This window comes from Dasypus novemcinctus, chromosome 7, assembly GCF_030445035.2.
Source record: "Dasypus novemcinctus isolate mDasNov1 chromosome 7, mDasNov1.1.hap2, whole genome shotgun sequence".
In the NCBI taxonomy this organism is placed as follows: Eukaryota; Metazoa; Chordata; class Mammalia; order Cingulata; family Dasypodidae; genus Dasypus; species Dasypus novemcinctus.
The window spans coordinates 106,830,618-106,850,791 of NC_080679.1; the positions used below are offsets into that span (position 1 = coordinate 106,830,618).

General features: G+C 35.3%; 1 protein-coding gene across 4 annotated transcripts in view; it reads right to left on the reverse strand.

Annotated features, from left to right (window-relative positions):
* KYNU (kynureninase) overlaps window positions 1-20,174 on the reverse strand; it is a 123,196-nt gene that overhangs the window by 26,917 nt on the left and 76,105 nt on the right. For all 4 annotated transcript variants that reach the window (XM_058301025.2, XM_058301024.2, XM_058301023.2 and 1 more), the window contains exons 9-10: window positions 17,911-18,009; window positions 16,598-16,671 (exon numbers count right to left, since the gene is read on the reverse strand). In XM_058301025.2, coding sequence (XP_058157008.1) covers window positions 16,598-16,671; window positions 17,911-18,009 — 173 coding nt within the window. The remainder of the gene's footprint in view (window positions 1-16,597; window positions 16,672-17,910; window positions 18,010-20,174) is intronic.

A 20,174-nucleotide genomic window follows, 5' to 3' on the forward strand; every position in this document is an offset into this window, starting at 1 on the left:
TGTCAACTTCTGATGGCCGGTCAGTGTGCTCCTCATCTTCAAGGCTCTCGTCTTCTTGCAAAATTTCTTGAACAACCACTGCACTGTATGTTTGTTAGCAGCTCCTGGCCAAATGTTGCAAGTTGTCTCCGCTGCTTCTTGACCCATTTTTAATTCAAATAAGAAAATTGCTTGAATTTGCTTTTTGTCTAACATCATTTCCATAGTCTAAAATAAATATATCCTATGACGCACGGCAACACTGGATTCAGTGCAGGTTTGGATGCATCTGCTCAGACTACTTCTCATGAACTCACCATTCCAAATGATTTGATTGGCTGCATAATCGGGCATCAAGGCGCCAAAATCAATGAGATCCATCAGATGTCTGGGCCACAGATCAAAATTGAGAACCCAGTGGAAGGATCTACTGATAGGCAGGTTACCATCACTGGATCTGCTGCCAGCATTAGTCTGGCTCTGTATCTAATCAATGTCAGGCTTTCCTCGGAGACGGGTTGCATGGGGAGCAGCTAGAACAATGCAGATTCATCCATAATCCCTTTCTGCTGTTCACCACCACCCATGATCCATCTGTGTAGTTTCTGAACAGTCAGTGATTCCAGGTTTTAAATAGTTTGTAAATTTTCCGTTTCTACACACTTTATCATCCACTCGTGATTTTTTAATTAAAAAGTTTTAATTCCTTAAAAAAAATAAAAATAAAAAAATAAAAAATAAAATATAAAATAAACAGCAAGTAATAAGTCATTAGCAAAAAACATAAAGCAAGAAATGCACATTAAAATGTTATATAACATAACCACATTTATTTAAGAATGTATTCCAATATCAAACAGTAGATTTCAACAATGCAAAACCACAATACTTTTGCACCAACCTAATACTGTCCAGGTTTTTCTGGATATTTTCATGAGGAACAGCATCACAGCTATCCAAATTTTAATATGAGAGCCCATACTAATGTAATTTTATTACCTTAATTAGATCAATATTTTGAAACCATTAATACTTAAAATAAAATAAGAAAAATAATTCTATTTAACAAAATAAGACAACAGTTTAGAGAAATAAATCTATCCTCCATATTATCTTTCCATTGACAGAAAGCAAAAAACTGAACTTAGATCATGGGTAATTCTCCCCAAATTAGTGAAAGCCTTATAAAAATATCCAAAAGTCTATCTTAGAGATAGTTGGAATTTTCCTGGTTTCAAGTCTCAAAAGTAATTTATTAATTTGTGCTAACTGAGCTTTCATTATGAGCCAGAAACTATTCTGAGCTATTACATAATTTTCCAAACAACCCCATGAGGTTGATACCCTTATTATCCTAATTATTCAGATAATGATATCTGAAGATATTCAATGAAATTAGATTTATTTTAAGAGTCTATCACTAAATTTTTGGAATTTAGGAAAGGTACAATCAAAACACAAAAGAAATGCAATCTAAATGAAATATTGGCATGACTTCTAAAAACCAAGTATTCTAAAGCTAATGAAGTAAAATTAAAAACCATTAAATTGGTTTATAAGTAGCTATTATCACAACAAGCTCATAAATCATTCCTACACATTGAATAACAACAATAACAATTAAGATGTAATGTCATTTTTCTTGCACTATAAACTGGAGTTTCTTGCCATCAAAATTAAATATCAAGCAGGGAGTTAATTTATGTAGAATAAAGATATTAACAGAATTTTAAGAAAAGTAAAGCGTTGGAAGAAATATAATAAATAATTAAAAAAATAAGGATTTTAATTTGCTTTGAGTTCTTAGACCATGATAAATTTCCTAAAAGGATTTTCAAATACATGCTATCAAGTAGAAATCATCACTTATTATAAAGGTATCTTTGAAGCATGATATTCAGATTTAGTGAGAGAAAACCACCAGGGATCCACTGAATGCTTTTGCATGCTAGGAGTTATGAGATGAAATATCCAGACTCTCCTTGATCACTTTAATGGCAGAATCTTTGGATGAATTCCTACATATTTCATGCTCTGAATTAAGTTATCCTTTAAGCCACTTTCCCTTCCTCCCCCCTCCAAACCTCTTCAAAAGTAAATATAGCAACTATCTCCATTTCCTTAGCCTATGTTAAACACGCAGTTCATATTTGGAGCAAAATCCAACATATATAGTGAAATCAGATCACAACCACTTTAAAGATGGTACATTTGCACAAAAGACTGCATTCCCAATGTCCTTTGTTTAACAACTTATGATCATATGTTTTTTTTTAAAAGATGTATTTATTTATTTATTTCTCTCCCCTTCCTCCCTGCCCCGGATATCTGTTCTCTGTGTCTATTTGCTGCGTCTTCTTCTTTGTCCACTTCTGTTGTTGTCAGCAGCACAGGAATCTGTGTCTCTTTTTGTTGCATCATCTTGTTGTGTCAGCTCTCCGTGTGTGCAGCGCCTTTCCTGGGCAGGCTGCACTTTATTTCACGCTGGGTGGCTCTCCTTACAGGGCGCACTCCTTGCGTGCATCAGCACTGCACATGGGCCAGCTCGACCTGGGTCAAGGAGGCCCGGGGTTTGAACCGCGGATCTCCCATGTAGTAGACGGACGCCCTAACCACTGGGCCAAGTCCGCTTCCCCAACCATATGTTTTAATAATTTAAGTCAGTGTTTAGGAATGCGAACATGACTGGGAATAAATTTCTTTCCCTTCCTTCCTTCCTCCCTTCCTCCCTCTCTTCTCCTTCCCTCTCTCTCTCTCTCTGTCTCTTAAGGTCACAGCTCAGACCTAAATAAAATTGTTCAGCTTTCACGGCTTGTAAAAAATGTTTAATCAGACAAATTTATTATATAGTATTGCAAAATATAAACCATTTGGGGGGCAGTATAACTGTTTATTCTTAAACATGATCTGTAATAGCAGTTGGCATGATTTTCAATGTCTGTCATTCTGTATCCTAGACTCCTTTAAAACCTAACCCTACATAAACATTTATTAATTTTCTCATCAAATAATCATTCTTTATGAAATCAAAGGTTAAACAAAGATTGTTTTATTAGGAAAGTAATCACAAATTTCTTCATTCAGATTACTTTTAGATATCCCTCTTACTTTTCTTAATAAAAATACTGACAGCTGAACTTTAAGAGATAGGTACATAATATCCTTTTGTACTAGAAAAGAAGAAAAAAGAGATAAGTTAAAGTTTGTTACAAATTTGTCTGAATTTCCTGTGCTTTATCGCATTCATCTGTTACAAAAGAGGATGGTGATGGCGATGGTTTTTAATGTGAAAGGAGCAATAAGGTCAGTAATAGAGCCAACGATGATGCACAGTTTTCCATCAACTTGGCCTTAGTTCCGGTGTTATCACTACCAGCTCACTTATTCTGATGCTTCATTTTTACCATTTGAGAATACAGTGTTGAAAAGCCAAAGGGAACCTTAAAGTCCCCCAGGCCTAACTGCAAATTTTACCAGTGAAACAAACCAAGGTCTGGAGAAGTGAAGGGACTGCATTTTGTAATCTTGTTCCACATGAACAGTCAGTGGCTCCCTTTGCCTTTAAGTTAAAACCAAAGTTCCTTACTCAAAACTGGAGAGCCTCAGTGATCTGAGCCCTGGCTGGAACACACATAAAACCACCCCGCCTGGAACCCCCACCCCTGCCACCCTTCTCCTCTAATCTGATTGAGGGATAGAAGCACTCCTCCAGTAAGATCAAATGACACCTCCTCAGTAATGGCTTCCCTAACCTCCCTCTTTCCTTTCCTTGCTCAACCTATAAGAGATGCTTAGAAAATACATTTTTGGTTTATCGATGAATTAACTGTGTGACACTAGACTACAACTTAGCATCCCTATGTCCAAACATCTTGCCTCTCTATCCAAACTTTTCTCTAATTCAATTTTTTAAATAACTCTAACTTTGTTCTGTTTTCTTCATCCCATTTGTCATTACCATATCTTAGATGGTGAACATCTCCTGTATGAATGCAAAAATCTTTTCACCGACATTATAATAGTATTTCTATTCTTTCCCAGCTTTAGAGAGCTGACACTTATCTCTAAAAACAGACTTAGAATCCTGTTGAATCTCATCACCTCCCCTGCTATTCTTCTGCTTGGAATCATTATCATCTTTTGCCTGTGTACTGTGATGATTCTCCAGCAGGTCTACCAACATCTACTCTTACCAGCATATAGCTTAGCATCAACAGAAGAGTCAAACTGGTCATTTTAAATCTATGTCACACCAATTTCTTCTAAAATGGGCAATGTAACCTTCACAAAGGCATACATTAAATGTACCCTTTTAATTCTCTAATTTCATCCCCTCCTAATCCCCAGTTTGTTCAATCTACCCTAGTCACACTAACCTTCTTGCTGTTCTTCAAATACCCAAGATACACTCCTGCCTTAGTGCTTTTGATAGATATTCTCTCTGCCTGGAACCAAGTAAGTGCTAGGCCCACTCCTTAACTCCTTTGAGTCTTTGTCCAAGTCTCATTTTCTCAATGAGGGCTTCCTTGAGTGCTTTCTTAATACTGAAAGCTGCCAAGGATTCCACCTAGGATGTTCCTATACCCCCTTCTCTTGTCCTACTTTTTCAGTTGTTCATAGGAGTTATCAACTTCCAACACACGATATAGTTTGCTCTTTATTTTGTGCTTAGTCTCGTCCACGTTGTCAAAATGCAAGCTCTGCGAAGAGAGTGATCTTTGCTCTGTCTGTCACAATATTTCAAACATCTTAAAACTTGACTGGAATGTAGCTGTTTCTTAATAAATATTTCTTTAATAAATGAAAAATAGGAACCTTATGAAGGGGTGGTTTCAAGGATTATGTGAAAATTCTGTCAATTTCAGCGAAAATAACTTATTCTCATGAGCAATTATAGACTTTTCTGGTTTTCCCTATTGGTTACTCCAAGCTCTATTCATCTGCCACCACCCAAATTTCTTCTAGCTTCCATTGACATTTTTTTTTTTTCCTAGCCAGTCAGATGACCAAATTCTAACAAGCAAGATTTGAGCATACTAAAACTCTGCTGGCATCAATTAATCTTCAGTTTGGAAGGATTTGGATATGATGGTATGGGAATTTAAGTGCCCAGCCAATTCCTTAAGCCATGCCATCACACCAGGGCATTGAGATTGGTAAACTGTCAAATGGGATGCAAAGAAATTCTTGGGAAACAGAGACATTCTTGCTACAGTTTATGTAGATATTGCGTTCATACATGACAGTAGTTCAGGCACACATAGGGAAGATGGCGCTAATGCATAGGAGTAAGAATCAGAGGAAGCAGTGAATAAAAATTGTAACAAGGGACAAAAGAAAGCAACTAAAGATGAGAGAGCAAGGAGAGCCTAAATCCAGGTAGATGGTAACCAGCACATTGGTAGGAAAAGTAAAAGCATGGCTAAGTGATGGAAACAGATTCAGAGGTACTAAAGACAAAGAAAAATCCTTTTGACACAATAGGTTACTTTAGTCCATGAAGCTAAAAAAAAGTGCCCAAGCACTGCTGTTAAAAGGCTTGATATGACTATGATGTTAAGCAGGTAGAATATTCCCAACTTGCTTTTGTTAGCAAAGAAGATCTTACATCACTTCTTATTTTCTACAAAAATTTCCTATATTTACAATTGTTCTAAGTCTCCTGATTCAAAGCTTACTCTAGAACATAGTTTGAAGGGGTATCACAAAGTTCTATTTCTTTTTCTTCTCTTCATTTATCCATACATCTGTAACTACTGAAAGATACAGTGTTTTACTGAGTTTTATGATATATTCAATTATATGTTCAAAATCTTATTCAACAGAGGGCTTGATCGAATATGTCCATGTGATATATATAGTATGAGAACCACACATAAAAAACCCTACCTCTTGAAATTATGAATTTTAATTAATGATGATAGTTTCTGGCTGTTTCGGCCTAATATATTTTCCTTACCAGAGTTCTGTGAATATTTTCTTTGTTTGAAAGCATTATTAACAAATAAAGTCCTTGAGAAATATCTCCGCAGGCTTTCTTGAAATATCTATTATTCTGAAATATCGTTTATATTCCCTTGAGATAATATTGATATAACAAACATAAGAACAGAGAAAAGATGCCTGGACCTAGAATTTTAAAAACCATCATTTTGTTTACTAAAATACTCTAAGCTCCTTCTTGATTTAGAGGTGGAGTGGACATTGCCATCCCAGGGTCCTTAGGATGGAGGAATAAAATATGGACTAGAGTTGACTTACTGGTATTCTACTATAGAATTATTGTGACTCTAGTAATGGAAGAAATTATATCATTGATGTGGAGACAGCAGCCACTGGAGTTGCTGAAGGCAGGGAGAAGGAAAAAGAAGTGTGATATAGCGGCATTTTTGGGACTTGGGATTGTCCTAAATGATATTACAGGGATAGAAATAGATGTAGGACATTATATATCCTGCCATAACCCAGTCCAACCCACTGGATGGATTGGAAGAGAGTATAAACTACAACATAAACTATAATCCATGCTGTGTAGCAGTGCTCCAAAATGTCCTCATCAAATGCAATGAATGTACCACACTAATGAAAGAAGTTGTCAATGTGGGAGCAATGGAGGGTATGGGGAGTGGGGTATATGGGAACCTCTTATTTTTTTAATGTAACATTTTGTGTGATTTATGTATCTTTAAAAAAATGATAATAAAAACATTAAATTCTTAAAAAAATACTCATAAAGGATTTTCAGGTTGTCTGCAACCAATTTTCAAGGATGTATATTTGGACTTCATTGAAACATATGGAAATGCATATTTAATTTGACAGTATTTTGCAAATCACACCCTCTTCAGAATATGTTGCCATATGCTAGAAGTTGGTTTAACCATTAGGCTGAGAGTAAAGTAAGAGCCATATATTCAAAAATAAAAATTAATATTTTATTGGGAATTATACTTTTTAAGGAAAATGAAGATTAATAGGCCAATGTTCATGTACTCAGAGTTTACAATTAAGAACATTTCAATTTATAATCATTTTTCAAGCAATTATATTGGACATGCTTAGGTGAAGTCTCATAAGGATGACAGCTCTCTTAAGAAAAAAACAAGAAAAAGTACTTCATGGTTGTTTCCTGCCTATGCTACCATGGCTCATACCAAATCTGTTACCCCAACCAAATCTGATAGGAACCAGTTTAAAATGGGTGCCAAGACAAGCTCTCTATCTGTGAACTGGGGGATGGGGGAGACAGACTCCAACTCTAGACAAATGGATAATTTCCACCCAACCAAATTCCCTCCTCTGGAAGGGTAAAAACCAAGCGAACTAAGAGAAGATGGGTCACCTAAGTTTAGGTCTTTGTTCTGAGCCATATATTCCAAATATTCCTGTGATCTAAGAAGTCAACCTGCCTCAGTCTCAGAAATAGCAGGACTCACTGAGGTTGGGTGCTATGAGGCAAAGCTTCATGATGCCCCATGCTTCTGTGTATCATTGCAACAGTACTCTACGTGGACTACTTTAGCAAACATAAAGAAGCAGATAGATATACACATTTTCTAAAAAAGAACATTAAAAAAAAAAACAAAAACCAGCAATCGCCACTCAGAGTTAAAATAAAAGACCCTGCACATTTCAAAGGTCACTTTAGGTATCAAACTTTTGAAGTAATTAAAACAAGAGCTGAAACTTCTTGACAAGTTTTAACTTTTTTGTGTCTGAAGCTTCTCTGAACCCCCTATATCTTCAGAGACACTAAATTGCAATTTTTAGAATAAAAAATGAATTAAGAGCTTTCAAAGGACATCAGTTCTTATAAATTAATGATATTGTCATCATTATCTAGGTGTAGTGATTTATGTCATTTTTTCATACTGATAACTGCTATTATGGTTTTCTTTTTAGATTCAGTATAGTTTCCTCTCCTGAATTGAAAAAAAAAAGGGACAGATTATTTATTGAATTTATTTTTAAGTTTGATCATGCCTCAATGCATTAAAGTTGTTTTTATGATGACGACTTTAGTTTACCATGCAAGAAAACTATCTGGAGGATTTTGAGTAGTAAAAACTGTGAAGCCTAGGAAATGAGGGATCCTTTTGAAGTCACTGATCTAAAATGGCTCCAGATGAAGAGAGGTCTAGGTTAATGCCATGAGTCTGTAGATGAGTTTTCTTAGGAGATTTGTCTTCTTTTCAATCTCTTGCAGCGATTACCTAAGGACCAAGACTTACAATAGTATAACCACTCCATGAAAGTGGTTCTGGAACTACATGAGAGGCTTGAAACAATCGTGATTTTATCATTGTTTATCATTTCTAAAATATTGTAGAATAGGAACAAGAGCAATTTTATGAGGAGGGCTTTAAAATGTTAAGTCAATAACTCAGATCCCATAAAAATGCTAGCGAAGAGTATAAAAAGGAAAAGATCACTTAACATATCCCTTTATGAAATGCCATTTAAGTAATTCTTTCTTTTTACCTCCTTAAACTTATGAAACTAATCAAATGAAATCTCTCTCATTGCAATAATTTCAGCTTTCAAAGTAACAGAAAATTTATTCACTTAGCTAACGCACATTTTATTTCACAGAGCATTTTTTGTTTTGCCACAGGTGTATAAACAATTTATTGATAGACAAGACCTATAGACCTATTTCTTCTTGGACATACCCAAGGTGCAACCACAGCTGTGTCCTGGCCTGGGACCAGAAAACCCCAGAGTGGTGCAGCCCTCTGGGAGCTGAATCTTCCTCAGATGCTACAGGTCTTCGTGGAACTTGTTGTCCAGACCTTTAGCCAGGAACTGGTCTATGTTTCACCCTTGACATCCCTCGGTCTATTCCAGAACCAGTATGCATCTTGCTCCGGCACGAATTCTGCATAATGGCGATCACATGTTCTACCTCATCCTCTCCTGCCCTCTTGGTGAGGTAGATGTCTGCTTTTCTCAACACCACATGAGTATACTTTTGGCAGGGATGGCAAATTCCCTTTTCTGCCACGCATCAATGTTGGTTTTGAGCACTTGCAAAATGTGCTGAAACTTCTCAGGGATCACAAGAGACATGGCAGCAGCTGCAACAGCAGTGTGTAGGCCTCCTGTGGAAGAGCTCATGGAGGATTCTAATCTGTAAATTTCCTCACTTTTTCACTCCAGCTTTTCCCAGGCAGATCTGAGTTCATGTCATAACTTCCCCCATGGCTCCTATGGCAATCCAGCTGAAATTCTTGCAGAGATTAATCAGAGGCTGTCTTTTTCTTTCTTTTAAAGATTTATTTTTATTTATTTCTCTCCCCTTCCACCCTCCTGCCAGTTGTCTGCTCTCTGTGTCCATTTGCTGTGTGTTCTTCTGTGGCCGCTTGCATTCTTGTCAGCAGTACTGGGAATCTGTGTCTCTCTTTATTGCGTCATCTTGCTGTGTCAGCTCTCCGTGTGTATGGCGCCACTCCTGGGCAGGCAGAAATTTCTTTCATGCTAGGTGGCTCCCTTACAGGATGCACTCCTTGTGCGTGGGACTCCCCTATACAGGGGACACCCCTGTGTGGCACTCCTTGAGTGCATCAGCACTGCGCATGGGTCAGCTCCACATGGGTCAAGGAAAGGAGGCCCTGGGTTTGAACCATGGATCTCCCATGTGGTAGCTGGACACACTATCTGTTGAACCAAGTCTGCTTCCCCAGAAGCTGTCTTATCACACTAATTCTAGCCTTGTGTTGTCGGACGTTTTAATCACTTATTTGATTATTTGGATGGTATCTCCCCAAACAGATTGTAAGATTTTAAAACAATAGAGAAAATCCTATATTTAATTTATTTGCACCTATGAAAGTTTTTTTGCCCAAAAATATTTGTTAGTTATATTTCCTCATATTGTCTTAAAAGACTCAGGATCATTCTCTTAAATGAGAAAACAATGGGAGCTTTGGAAAGGATGCCTGTTTGGAATTGATAAAATTCAAGTTTCATAAAATTTAGCTCCTAAGATTAGAAAGCTATATAATAATATTGGAAGTCCTCATTAGTCAAAGGCAAGTGGGATACATGGGAAAAGAACATCTAAAATCAATCTATTTTAAAGCAATTATCAGAATTTTATAGCAACGAGTAGAGAAAAGTATGGTTTGATGGAGTTGCTACATTGAAATAATTAGTCAAAAATTATATTAGAAAATTAATTTAAATTTGAGAAAACAAGTTAAAATTACACTATGCTAATTTTTAGAATGCACCATAAAAATAAAAATTTTAAATATTTAAAAAATTTTTTGATAACTTTTAAACATCAGGAACCACATACAAATTATGTGCTACCCTAAAATGGAATGCTTCCTCAAAACCCTGCAGACCTGGCTGCCATTTAATCCTTTTTTCTTCTTCTTTTTAACAAAAATATTATGATGGCAAAATATGTTCTCTTTCAATATTATGGTTAATTTATTCAGCATGGCGCTGAAGATGATTAGTTTTAAACAAAAATTTAAGGCATTCATCCTTTCTTCTTTTTCCTTGATATTCAGGTCAGTTGTTTTTTTGAAGAACCTTGTCAATCTTTCCTCTACTTGAAATGTCAACAGCTCTAACTCTGACAAATTTTCATTGTCCATTATTCTGTGATTTAGCAGTTTTCCAACACCACTTATATCATGAAGTCCTGAGTCTTGCAAAATTTCACTTTAGAATCCATTTTCATTATGTTTCCATTGTACTCTCTGATATGATCACATTCTATAATCAGCAAGTGACTAAGACTACTTCAAGAAATTCATGGAGATAGATGCTAATATTAATGGTGAAAGAGTTTTCAGGTAAGGACTAATTTTCTAAGTGGGCAGTTCATTAGTGAATGTGTTCCTGGTATGGCAATCTTTGCTTTCCAACATTACCATATAGTTTTGGGGACTGGAATAATGCTTGGATAATGAGGAACTCTTGTCATTTGCAATCAGATGAAAGTGAAAAAGGAGTAAAGCTAGAAATGCAAATTGATATTATCTACAATGGGTAGTAGTTGAAATCATGAATGTGGCTGGGATACTCCTGGGCAAGAACTAGGGCTTATGCCTACGGAGTGAAAGCAAAAAACTTGTAGTAGAAAAAGGAAAGTAAAATATACAGAAGAGTAATTGGAACAGAAGCAAAACAAAATGCTATTCTTGAATCTTAGGCGAGTCAAAGACATATATTAAAGACAAAGGGAGTGTCCAATTATATCTAAAGTGGCTGAGAGGTCAAGAAGTTGCCACAGATATCATCCACGTTAATGCTGAACACCCAACTTCAGAAACAGACTAAAAATGTAGGACAGATGCCCTCTGAGGCCTAGATCATACTTCAACTGGGAATTCTGTGAAAACTCCCACCAAGAAATCTACTGTGTTTGGCCATCACATTTGGAAGCATCTGGAGCCTTGTGAATTCACACCCCTTGCTACTGGTGCCTATACCTCCTCATGGGCTTACCCTTTAAACAAGGAGACTTTATTCAGGCTCAAGACAAGGATCTAAGTAGTAAGTCTGAAAGAATCACTAAGAAACTGGTTTAAATTATAACAAGGTTTAAATTATAGTTTAGGGCTATGAAATTTCCAGCCATTGCCTAAAGAAGTGTATAGAATCCAAATATATCTTATCAACATTCTGCAGAACAAATGTGCATAAGAGGATCTCCCTCATATAGCATTAATTGTATAATTAGGCCAAGTATGACAAAGCTTAAAATTTTAAAAAATCTTTTTTATAGGACTTATTTGGTGCTTATTTTTATCTTTTCTTGGACTTTCTTGAAAATTATTTGATATGTCTAATTTTTTTAGTTGCTTAATAATAATAATTCACATTTATGAGTACTGAAATCTGCCTTATTCAGGCACTGGAGTCAGCCAGCCTCATCAGCTGGTTCCTTTTAATCTGCAAAGAACTTGGTACAATAATGGAAATGACTGGAGCTTTTAATAAAACCTTAAAAAATGTCTTTTTTATTTAAAACCTTGAATCAAACACCTCTAATCAATTATGGACATGCGTCAGCATGATTTACAAATCTAGAATTTTCATCAAAATTATTGCCAGGCCCTGCTCTTGACCACCAAGAAAAGCTAAAAATGATATGTATTTCAAGAGCTCTAATAAATGGGGAACATTTGGACATTTGTTAGAGGACAGTAGAAAGTGAGGAATAGCAGTTTTCTAATATGTATGATTTCACTGGATGGGATACAAAAGTAAGTTATGGAAGAAATCTTAATAGCTCATTCGATCCACTGCTGTTTTCATACTAGAGTCCCTCTGAAAAAGATATCTCAAATTGCTGTCCTTGCAGTCTTACAGAAGAAGCTTTGTATGGGCTTCAGATAACTTGAATACCTAAAAGTCAAAAGGTTTAAGCATTGCCCTAATGTGTGCCAGGAATCTCAATATTTGTAAAGATAAAGAGAAAAGCAGAGAGCAGACGTGGCTCAAGCAGTTGAGTGTCTGCTTCCCACATGGGAGGTCCTGGGTTCAATTGCCAGTGCCTCCTAAGAAAAGCAAAAAAACAACAAACAAACAAAAAACCAACTCAGGGAAGCCGTGGTTGAGCACCTGCTCAGTGGTTGAGTGCCGGCTTCCCACATACAAGGCCTGGGCTCAATCCCCTTCCCCATTCCCTCAAAAAAAAAAAAAAAGAAGAAAAGGCTATTTAAACACTTCTCTTTAATAATACATTTCTCATGGTCCAATTCTCACAATTAAATGTATTTCCTTTCATATTTCATAGCAATAATATACCATAACTTCAGAGTCTGAATTGTCTGCCCCTAAGGAAAAATAAAAACAAAACAAAACCATGTCATTGCATCACAACCAGTCCTAATTTACTCTAAGTTTAAACTATAGACAAGGTTTAGAATATGACGCTGGAATGGGAAAAGGTGGTGATGAATTTGCCAAGGGTCAAACTCTCACAGACTAATAGCCTGAGTTATGTTGCTTAATGGAGCAGGTTGACTCCAGGCCCTAATTTCCTCATTCTCCTTATCGACAAAAGGTTCTTGGAAAATTTCCTACATCATCTGTTTTGATTAACGGCCAACATGCCATTTAAACAAAAAAGGAAGTGAAATTTCCTGGTACAGATATAATTTGCCGGTAGCTAATGGAAGAGTTGTGTAAAAGACCATTTCAAAACTATAGACGAGGGTTAAGCTTTTAGAATACAGTGGCACATCTTCTGAGATCCACTGTCTATACCAGGTGGGCCAGCCACTCTTGTAATGTCTCTCTTACCCCAGACTTGATGAACATTTACGCCTTGTTTACCCTAGCTAGAATGCCCCTCCCAGCACACCCACTCCCGTCCTGTTCGACCTCTTGATCGAAGCCTTTCATCACACATTAGTGCCTTACAAACATATAGCCAAATGCGCTAAAAGGAAAACATGATTTAAACATATACTTTAAAAGTACTTGTCAAGGGGTGAATGTCTGGGCTAGGAACTGTTATTTGGATTTAAATATTTGAAATAACGTATTTGGCCACTAGATGTCACCCTTCCTAAAGCAACAAAGATCACTTCCCAAAGTTCACAACTTCAATAGCAGTTACATTCCACTCTTTGATAGTCTCTATTTAAATCAACTCTATTATTTTAATACTTCAATAGCAAAAAAAATCTCTTTAGTATCGCTACAGAACTGAGAGAACATAAGAGTATGGGTGCGAGAAGGTTTATTACACAAAAAAACTTACCAGCTAATTTTGGAAAACTAACAACTGAAATATAATTATGATTAATTGGGACTCATACTGGAACTTTTGAGGTTCAGGTTGCATTTGACCTGTTGTAGATATGATTTGCAAAGCAACTTCCTATTTCCCTCAGTTTTTAAACTCTTTTTATTTGTTAAACATTCTTTTAATATCGATATAATTAGACTTTTTCAGACAGTGTGGTATATTGCCCTTTTATACCTTCTCTTCATTGCTCACTCTACCACTCTTCCTGCAGGTCGTGTTTGATTTGCATTTCCATAGAGTAATACGGAATATAAAGTTAAGTTTTAGCAAAACAATTCTTTTCCTATCAGGGACAATGAACAGATTATCTGAAAATAGCTTGTCCTTTGCTTGTAGGCCGCCTCTGCTGCATTCATTTCTATTTAAAGAGTTCCAATTCCCTAAAGCAAATTAAACAAATAGCACGAAAGACCTGGTACAGAAGGGATAGTTAAGTGTGGAAGTTGGCAGTACTTGGAATGAATCAGTCTGACAACACATGAAAAGAAGCTTTAACAGTATGGAAAAGACAAAACAAAAACCAACAACTAGTAGTCCCTGAAATGGAGCCTTCTGAGTCAGCCTAATATGAGTCCTATCAGTCTCCAAAGCTCGATAGTTATAATACAGCAATAGCTAATGACATAAAATTTTCAGAAAAGCTAAAAGCATGAATCTCATTCAAATAAAACAGATCACATTCAACTCACTAATTTATGAGGCAACCGGCAAGATGGTAAAGCCTATTCAAAGGAGAATTTGAATAAAGTCAGTGCGTCAAAGACCTGCTGAAATGAACTTGCTAGTAGATAAAAAACTAGTTAACGTCCGACAAGGTTACAAACTCTAGTCTTTGGGGTTATCGTTCCTATGAGAGAATGTATCTCTACTGGGAAAAGTCTGCAAATTCACATGCCAATTCATAGTGACTCAACAAATCACATTCCCCTAAATAATTCTTGGATGAACGTTTAATGACAGCTCACATGACACTAAAAGAATATGGCACACCTTTTTACCTTTTTCTCAAATTTTAGATATTTTTCTTCATATAGCCCACCATGTATTGATCACATATAATGCTTAAGTGCCTGTGCTTAGTGCTTTACACATCTCATGCTATTTTTTTTTTCACAGTAATTACCTATAAGGAAGATGCTGATTTTTTTCATTTTTCTTTTTTTGGGGGGTGGTAGGGTTAGGGTTTGGTAGATTTCGATTTTATCTCCATTTAGTACAGGACCCTGAGAGGTCAGGGAATATGCTTCAGGTTACAGAAGCAAGGAGTGTCAGCTGCCATGTGAACTTAGTTGCCTAGGTGGTCTTTTTCCTGTGAGCAATGATTTAACAATTATTTAAACAGTGTCTAGAGGGTGTAGGGGTTCCAGAGAATGAGGCATGTGTGAGCATACTATAATCCCTTCACACCCTCCTGCTTCTCATTCATGTAGGGCAAATAACGGTGAGAGAAATCGCAAGTGCCAGATACCCCTGCTGGAAGATCAAACTTCACTCCTAACTCTTAACATTCTCAAATATTTGCATAAATTTAAAACTCCGCCCCCCCCATTAGCTGAGCTTTTAGGTTGATATAATACATCTGATCCTTTACTCCAATTTAAAGCAATGGAGAATGGGAAATGACCAGGGTGTGATTTATCATGTGAAAGCATGTAATATCTTGTATACCATCTATGTTGGAAAAAATTATGCTTGATAAAGTGTTATCAATGGAATTTCCTAAAAATGAAAGAATGCTTTAAAAATATGCATGATATTCTTATATTATATATGCCTTATAATCTTCTCAGAGATTTTTGGGGCGTGGGGGGAAATCTAATATACTAACAATACATTCCAGGAAGTTGCATTCCTGAGAGCATGTCTATCTAAAGAAAATGCTCTATTTAATTTTAAAGCTCTGCAATCTTGAAGAAATTTTAGACATGATTAAATGAACTACAGAAAATTGTCTTAAATTTTTAGGATTTACATGCATAGAGCATTAGAAATCTCTATGACCAATTCAACTCCAAATCTTGTAAAGATTATACCATTTAGCCAGTGGCTGAGAATATTCAGAAAACTAATCAAACATTATTATATTATCTATCATGGATCTACACAGTCTGCTCTTCACACATACTCCACTAAAAATAAGTTTTTTCTTTTTTCCAGAATATTATTTCTTTATCTCAGTACCAGATACAAATGACAGTAACACTTCTATAAGTTCCCCATTACAAAAAAGTGTAAATGTGGTGGTGTATTACATTTGCATTTATACTTGCTCCAAAAAAAATGAAGAGTTATATAAACTAGACAAGTATTGCTTTTTATGTAGGCAGTCTGTTGTTCGGTGTCTAGCTTCTTCAGTTTGCATGGATTATAAAGTCTTTAGGACAGAAAATATTCCCTGCAAGACTATCATGCAATGTTTCTAGCTTTAAAGGTACATGTAATTTTAATAATAACATGCAACATTTAAGACTCTATTAGGCACAACTCTGGTTGTCTTTGATTTATTCATCAGTGTGAGGAATACGAAATTTTCTAAAGACTAATTTTTGGGAAAAAATTGAAGTGATCTCTTTGCATTAAGCCATCTGCTCTTCATAAATGTAGTGACTCATTTTTAGCATTGAAGCTTTTCTTTTTTGATTAAATTTCTCGTTCAACCAATTGAACACTTTGGAAAGTATTACTTCTGATAAAGCACATCATTGTCAATAGAGTAGTAAAATAATTATAATCAATCCAGATTCTAATTGGATAGCATCTTAAGAAACTTATGTAAATTTAACGTTATTCATGCACATTAATTTGTTCATCACCAAAGAAGAACCTGAAGTTGGTACTCACGCAGGTTTTATTGTGTGGGCATGTTTTTCATGGACAAAGGCACCAGCCAGACCTCCTGCTCCTGAATTTAAATACTGAATTCAAAATAAATTAAGTATATGAGCTTATTCAAAAAACAATCAATGTAATAATTTACCTTTTTTTAAAAAATGAAACTAACTTTTGGCCAATTGAAAATGCATGATATTAGAACTTTTATTCTAAAACAGAACCTTGGGTCACTTTTTTAAAACAAAAATAAATTAAAAATATCATTATTAGGTTGACAGTGAATAGCCTTTACCTTTTTGACTGAAAAATAAAATATAAAAAGAAATCATATACTGGAAAACAAATATGGAAGGCTTTGAGAAGAGTAATTCTTTCACACTAATTTAATTTTTTAATATGACAACATACTGAACCTTGTAATGGTGAAAAAGTCTGATAGATATAATTGATTTTTACTTCAGTGATTCAATTTTATGAACCAATTATATTATATGAACTAATACAATTAAGATTCATTTTAGGTATATAGAAGCTTTTAAAGGTTTTGGAAATTTTTTGCAGAACATTAGTATTCAAAGAGTAGATAAATGGTTACAAAAAAGCAAATCATTATAAAATTAGAGGTGTCTTTTAAGCTTAGAAAACATCAACAAATGGCATCATCCCAAAGCTCTTTCTCATTAAGTTCTTACAACACCATGACAGATGCACAAGTCTCATCATAGAATCAAGAAACTGTGGTTTAGAAAAGACTAATTTGTCCCACCTGGTAAATTAAAATGCCACTGTGGGTCTGTCTGATTTCAAAGCTCATTTATTTAAATTTTGTCATAAAAATATTTAAATAATAACAAAAGCATCACATTTTTAAAACACCTAAATTAAAAATATTTTTATTTTCACTCTCCTTCTCAAACTGTCTTTAAATGTTAATGCCAAACTGATTCTTTAAGGTTTATTTTGAAATAAGTAGAAATTTCATAACTTATCTCTAAAAAAAAATTAGACACTAAACAATTTGAATTAAGTTCTAAATGTGTGGGACTTTTGCTTTAGAACCTCCTAAAGTTTTCATTACAGCTTAGGAAACAAAGGAATGAGTTTCCTCTAGGTGGATGGAAATACCAGAATTAAATTATTTACCATACTATTCTATGATTCTATCATGTGACTCTCCTATTAAATTAAAATCAGAAAACCCAGTAACAAAAGAAGTAGGGGAAAGTGACTCAAATCTTTAAACAGTCCACTGATGCAGTTTTTTATTCAGATTTAGTGTCAATATGAAATAAAAGGATGCAAAAATATTAACTTCTCTGTACCTTGTAGGAACACCAACAGGCAAAGTCAACACCCCAGTCATGTAAGTGGAGCTCAACATTTCCAACTGCATGTGCTAGATCAAAGCCAACAAAACAACCCTAGGGAAGAAAACAATGGCACATTTTGGATTTGCTTAATGATTAGAAAGAGAAAGAACACATATCTTAAAGAAGTCTTGGACACTCAGTTGTACCATAAATAAGGTACATACTTTAGCTCAAGTTTCAATAGTTAACTGCAAAAGGCTAGTTATTCCCAAGACTTTTTTAGGATGACTGCCAGGTCAAAACAATTTTCATAAACTAAGACATTCTTTGCTTTTTCAATAGTTGGCATTTATATTGACAGTGCAAAGTCAAGAGTGGGTAGAACTGCAGGCACCTTAGCACAAATCAAGACAGTCACACCAAATAGTCCCAGAGTTTATACTTTGAGTCATTATTTTCATCACAGCCATTCACTTGCAGAGGGTAAAATGTTTCATTCAAGAATCTTTACTAAAACAGTAAAAATGATCATTTTTTTATTAAATTTCAACACAAGTCTCATATTTTTAATGTTCATTGTGGGAATTATGCATAAAGATTGGCTGCATTCTGAAGTAGGATGGTTAATTAGGGTAATGCATTTGTAAAATTATTTAAGTTGCAAGCTGAACTAACTCCTTTTTTTTAATGGAATAACAGTATTGAATGAAAGAACAACTGACAGACAAACACTGGTAATTCTGACTTGGGTATTTCACAGATATTCTTTTGAAAATGAATGAAGCAAGTCTCTCACTTGAAGAAAAACAACACACAGTATTCATTGTCAATGTTAAAATTAGAGTTTCCAAGAGAAAATTAGAATTTTGGAAAACTTATATCCATTTACACAAGTATGACCACTTTCCAATATTTAAAGATATTCCTGATGAGTTTGGTAATGGCATTAACAAATATAATTTTCATATTATATAATGAAATGTCAATGTTCAGAAGATACATATGTTTCATATATATCTAAAAACTGAAATATTCCAAATCACCAATATTTGATGCAATAATAACAGATTCATTCAAAGTGCAAGAACGAACAACGGATTTTAAGGTAACAATGTATAGAAAGTTCACTGATTTGGTTTCGCCATCCACATCACAACAAACCCCAAGAAGTAATTACTTGTCAAATTTGGTATAGTATCAAAGAATATCCACAATTAACTGAAAAGCCTATTAAGCTATTCATGCCTTTTCTAATTACATATCTGTGAAGACAGGTTTTCTTCATATGCTTCAACATGAATAAAAAAAATACAGAGATTGACTGCAGAAAGATGAAAATCCAGCTGTCTTCTACTGAGCAGACATTGAAGAGATTTGCCAAATGTAAACTAGTGCCTCTCTTTTGTTGGTTTGTTTTGGAAATGTAGTTATTTTCAAATATATTTAGTGAATATTTATATTAACATATAATGGACTTGTTATTGTTATTTAAATGAAATAAATAAGCATAAGTTTCTATTCTGTTTTAATTTTGAATACAGTGACTATAGATAGATATAAACACAAAATTAAAACTTTTTCTAGTTCTTCAATAATATTTAAGAATTAAGAGTTTTTCATTACCAAAGAGAACCACTGCTTTAGTGTATCCTAGTAACAGGAAGGAGTTAATAGAATTTTTCATTTGGGCACATGATTTGACATCACGTCCATAATAGTTTAACCAATTCAAAAATATGCACTGTGGTAAATTGCATTAATAGTCCCAATTTTTTTGGTCCTTTCTTGTATCCATGTCCTTTGTCATATAACTGTGGACAGGGTATAATTCTCTGACGCTGGGTTTAGCCATGTGACCATGTGATCATGTTAGCAGATAAAATGCAAGCAGAGGTGCAAAAAACATTTGAGTGAATGGACTTGTTCTCCCACACCACTTGTGTGAGGAGGACCTGCTTGGGTTAGCCTGCTAGCCCAGCTGGAAGATGACAGAAATGTGGTGCAGCGTCATCCCCACCTGAGCTCAGCCTACATAAGCTGCTTCTGCCTCCTCCATGATAACGCCTTCCCTCTCCCAAGCTGGCCGCAGATGAATGAAGGATTTCACCTGAGACCAGCAGCATCCCTCCAGCCAAGTCTTACCTGGATCAGCTGACACCACAATGATCACTAAATTATTATTGTCTCAAACTATCAGATTTTGAGACGGTTTGTTTCACAGCATTTTTATGGCCAGAGATAACTGATACATAAACTCAGACCCAAAGCAACAAGGC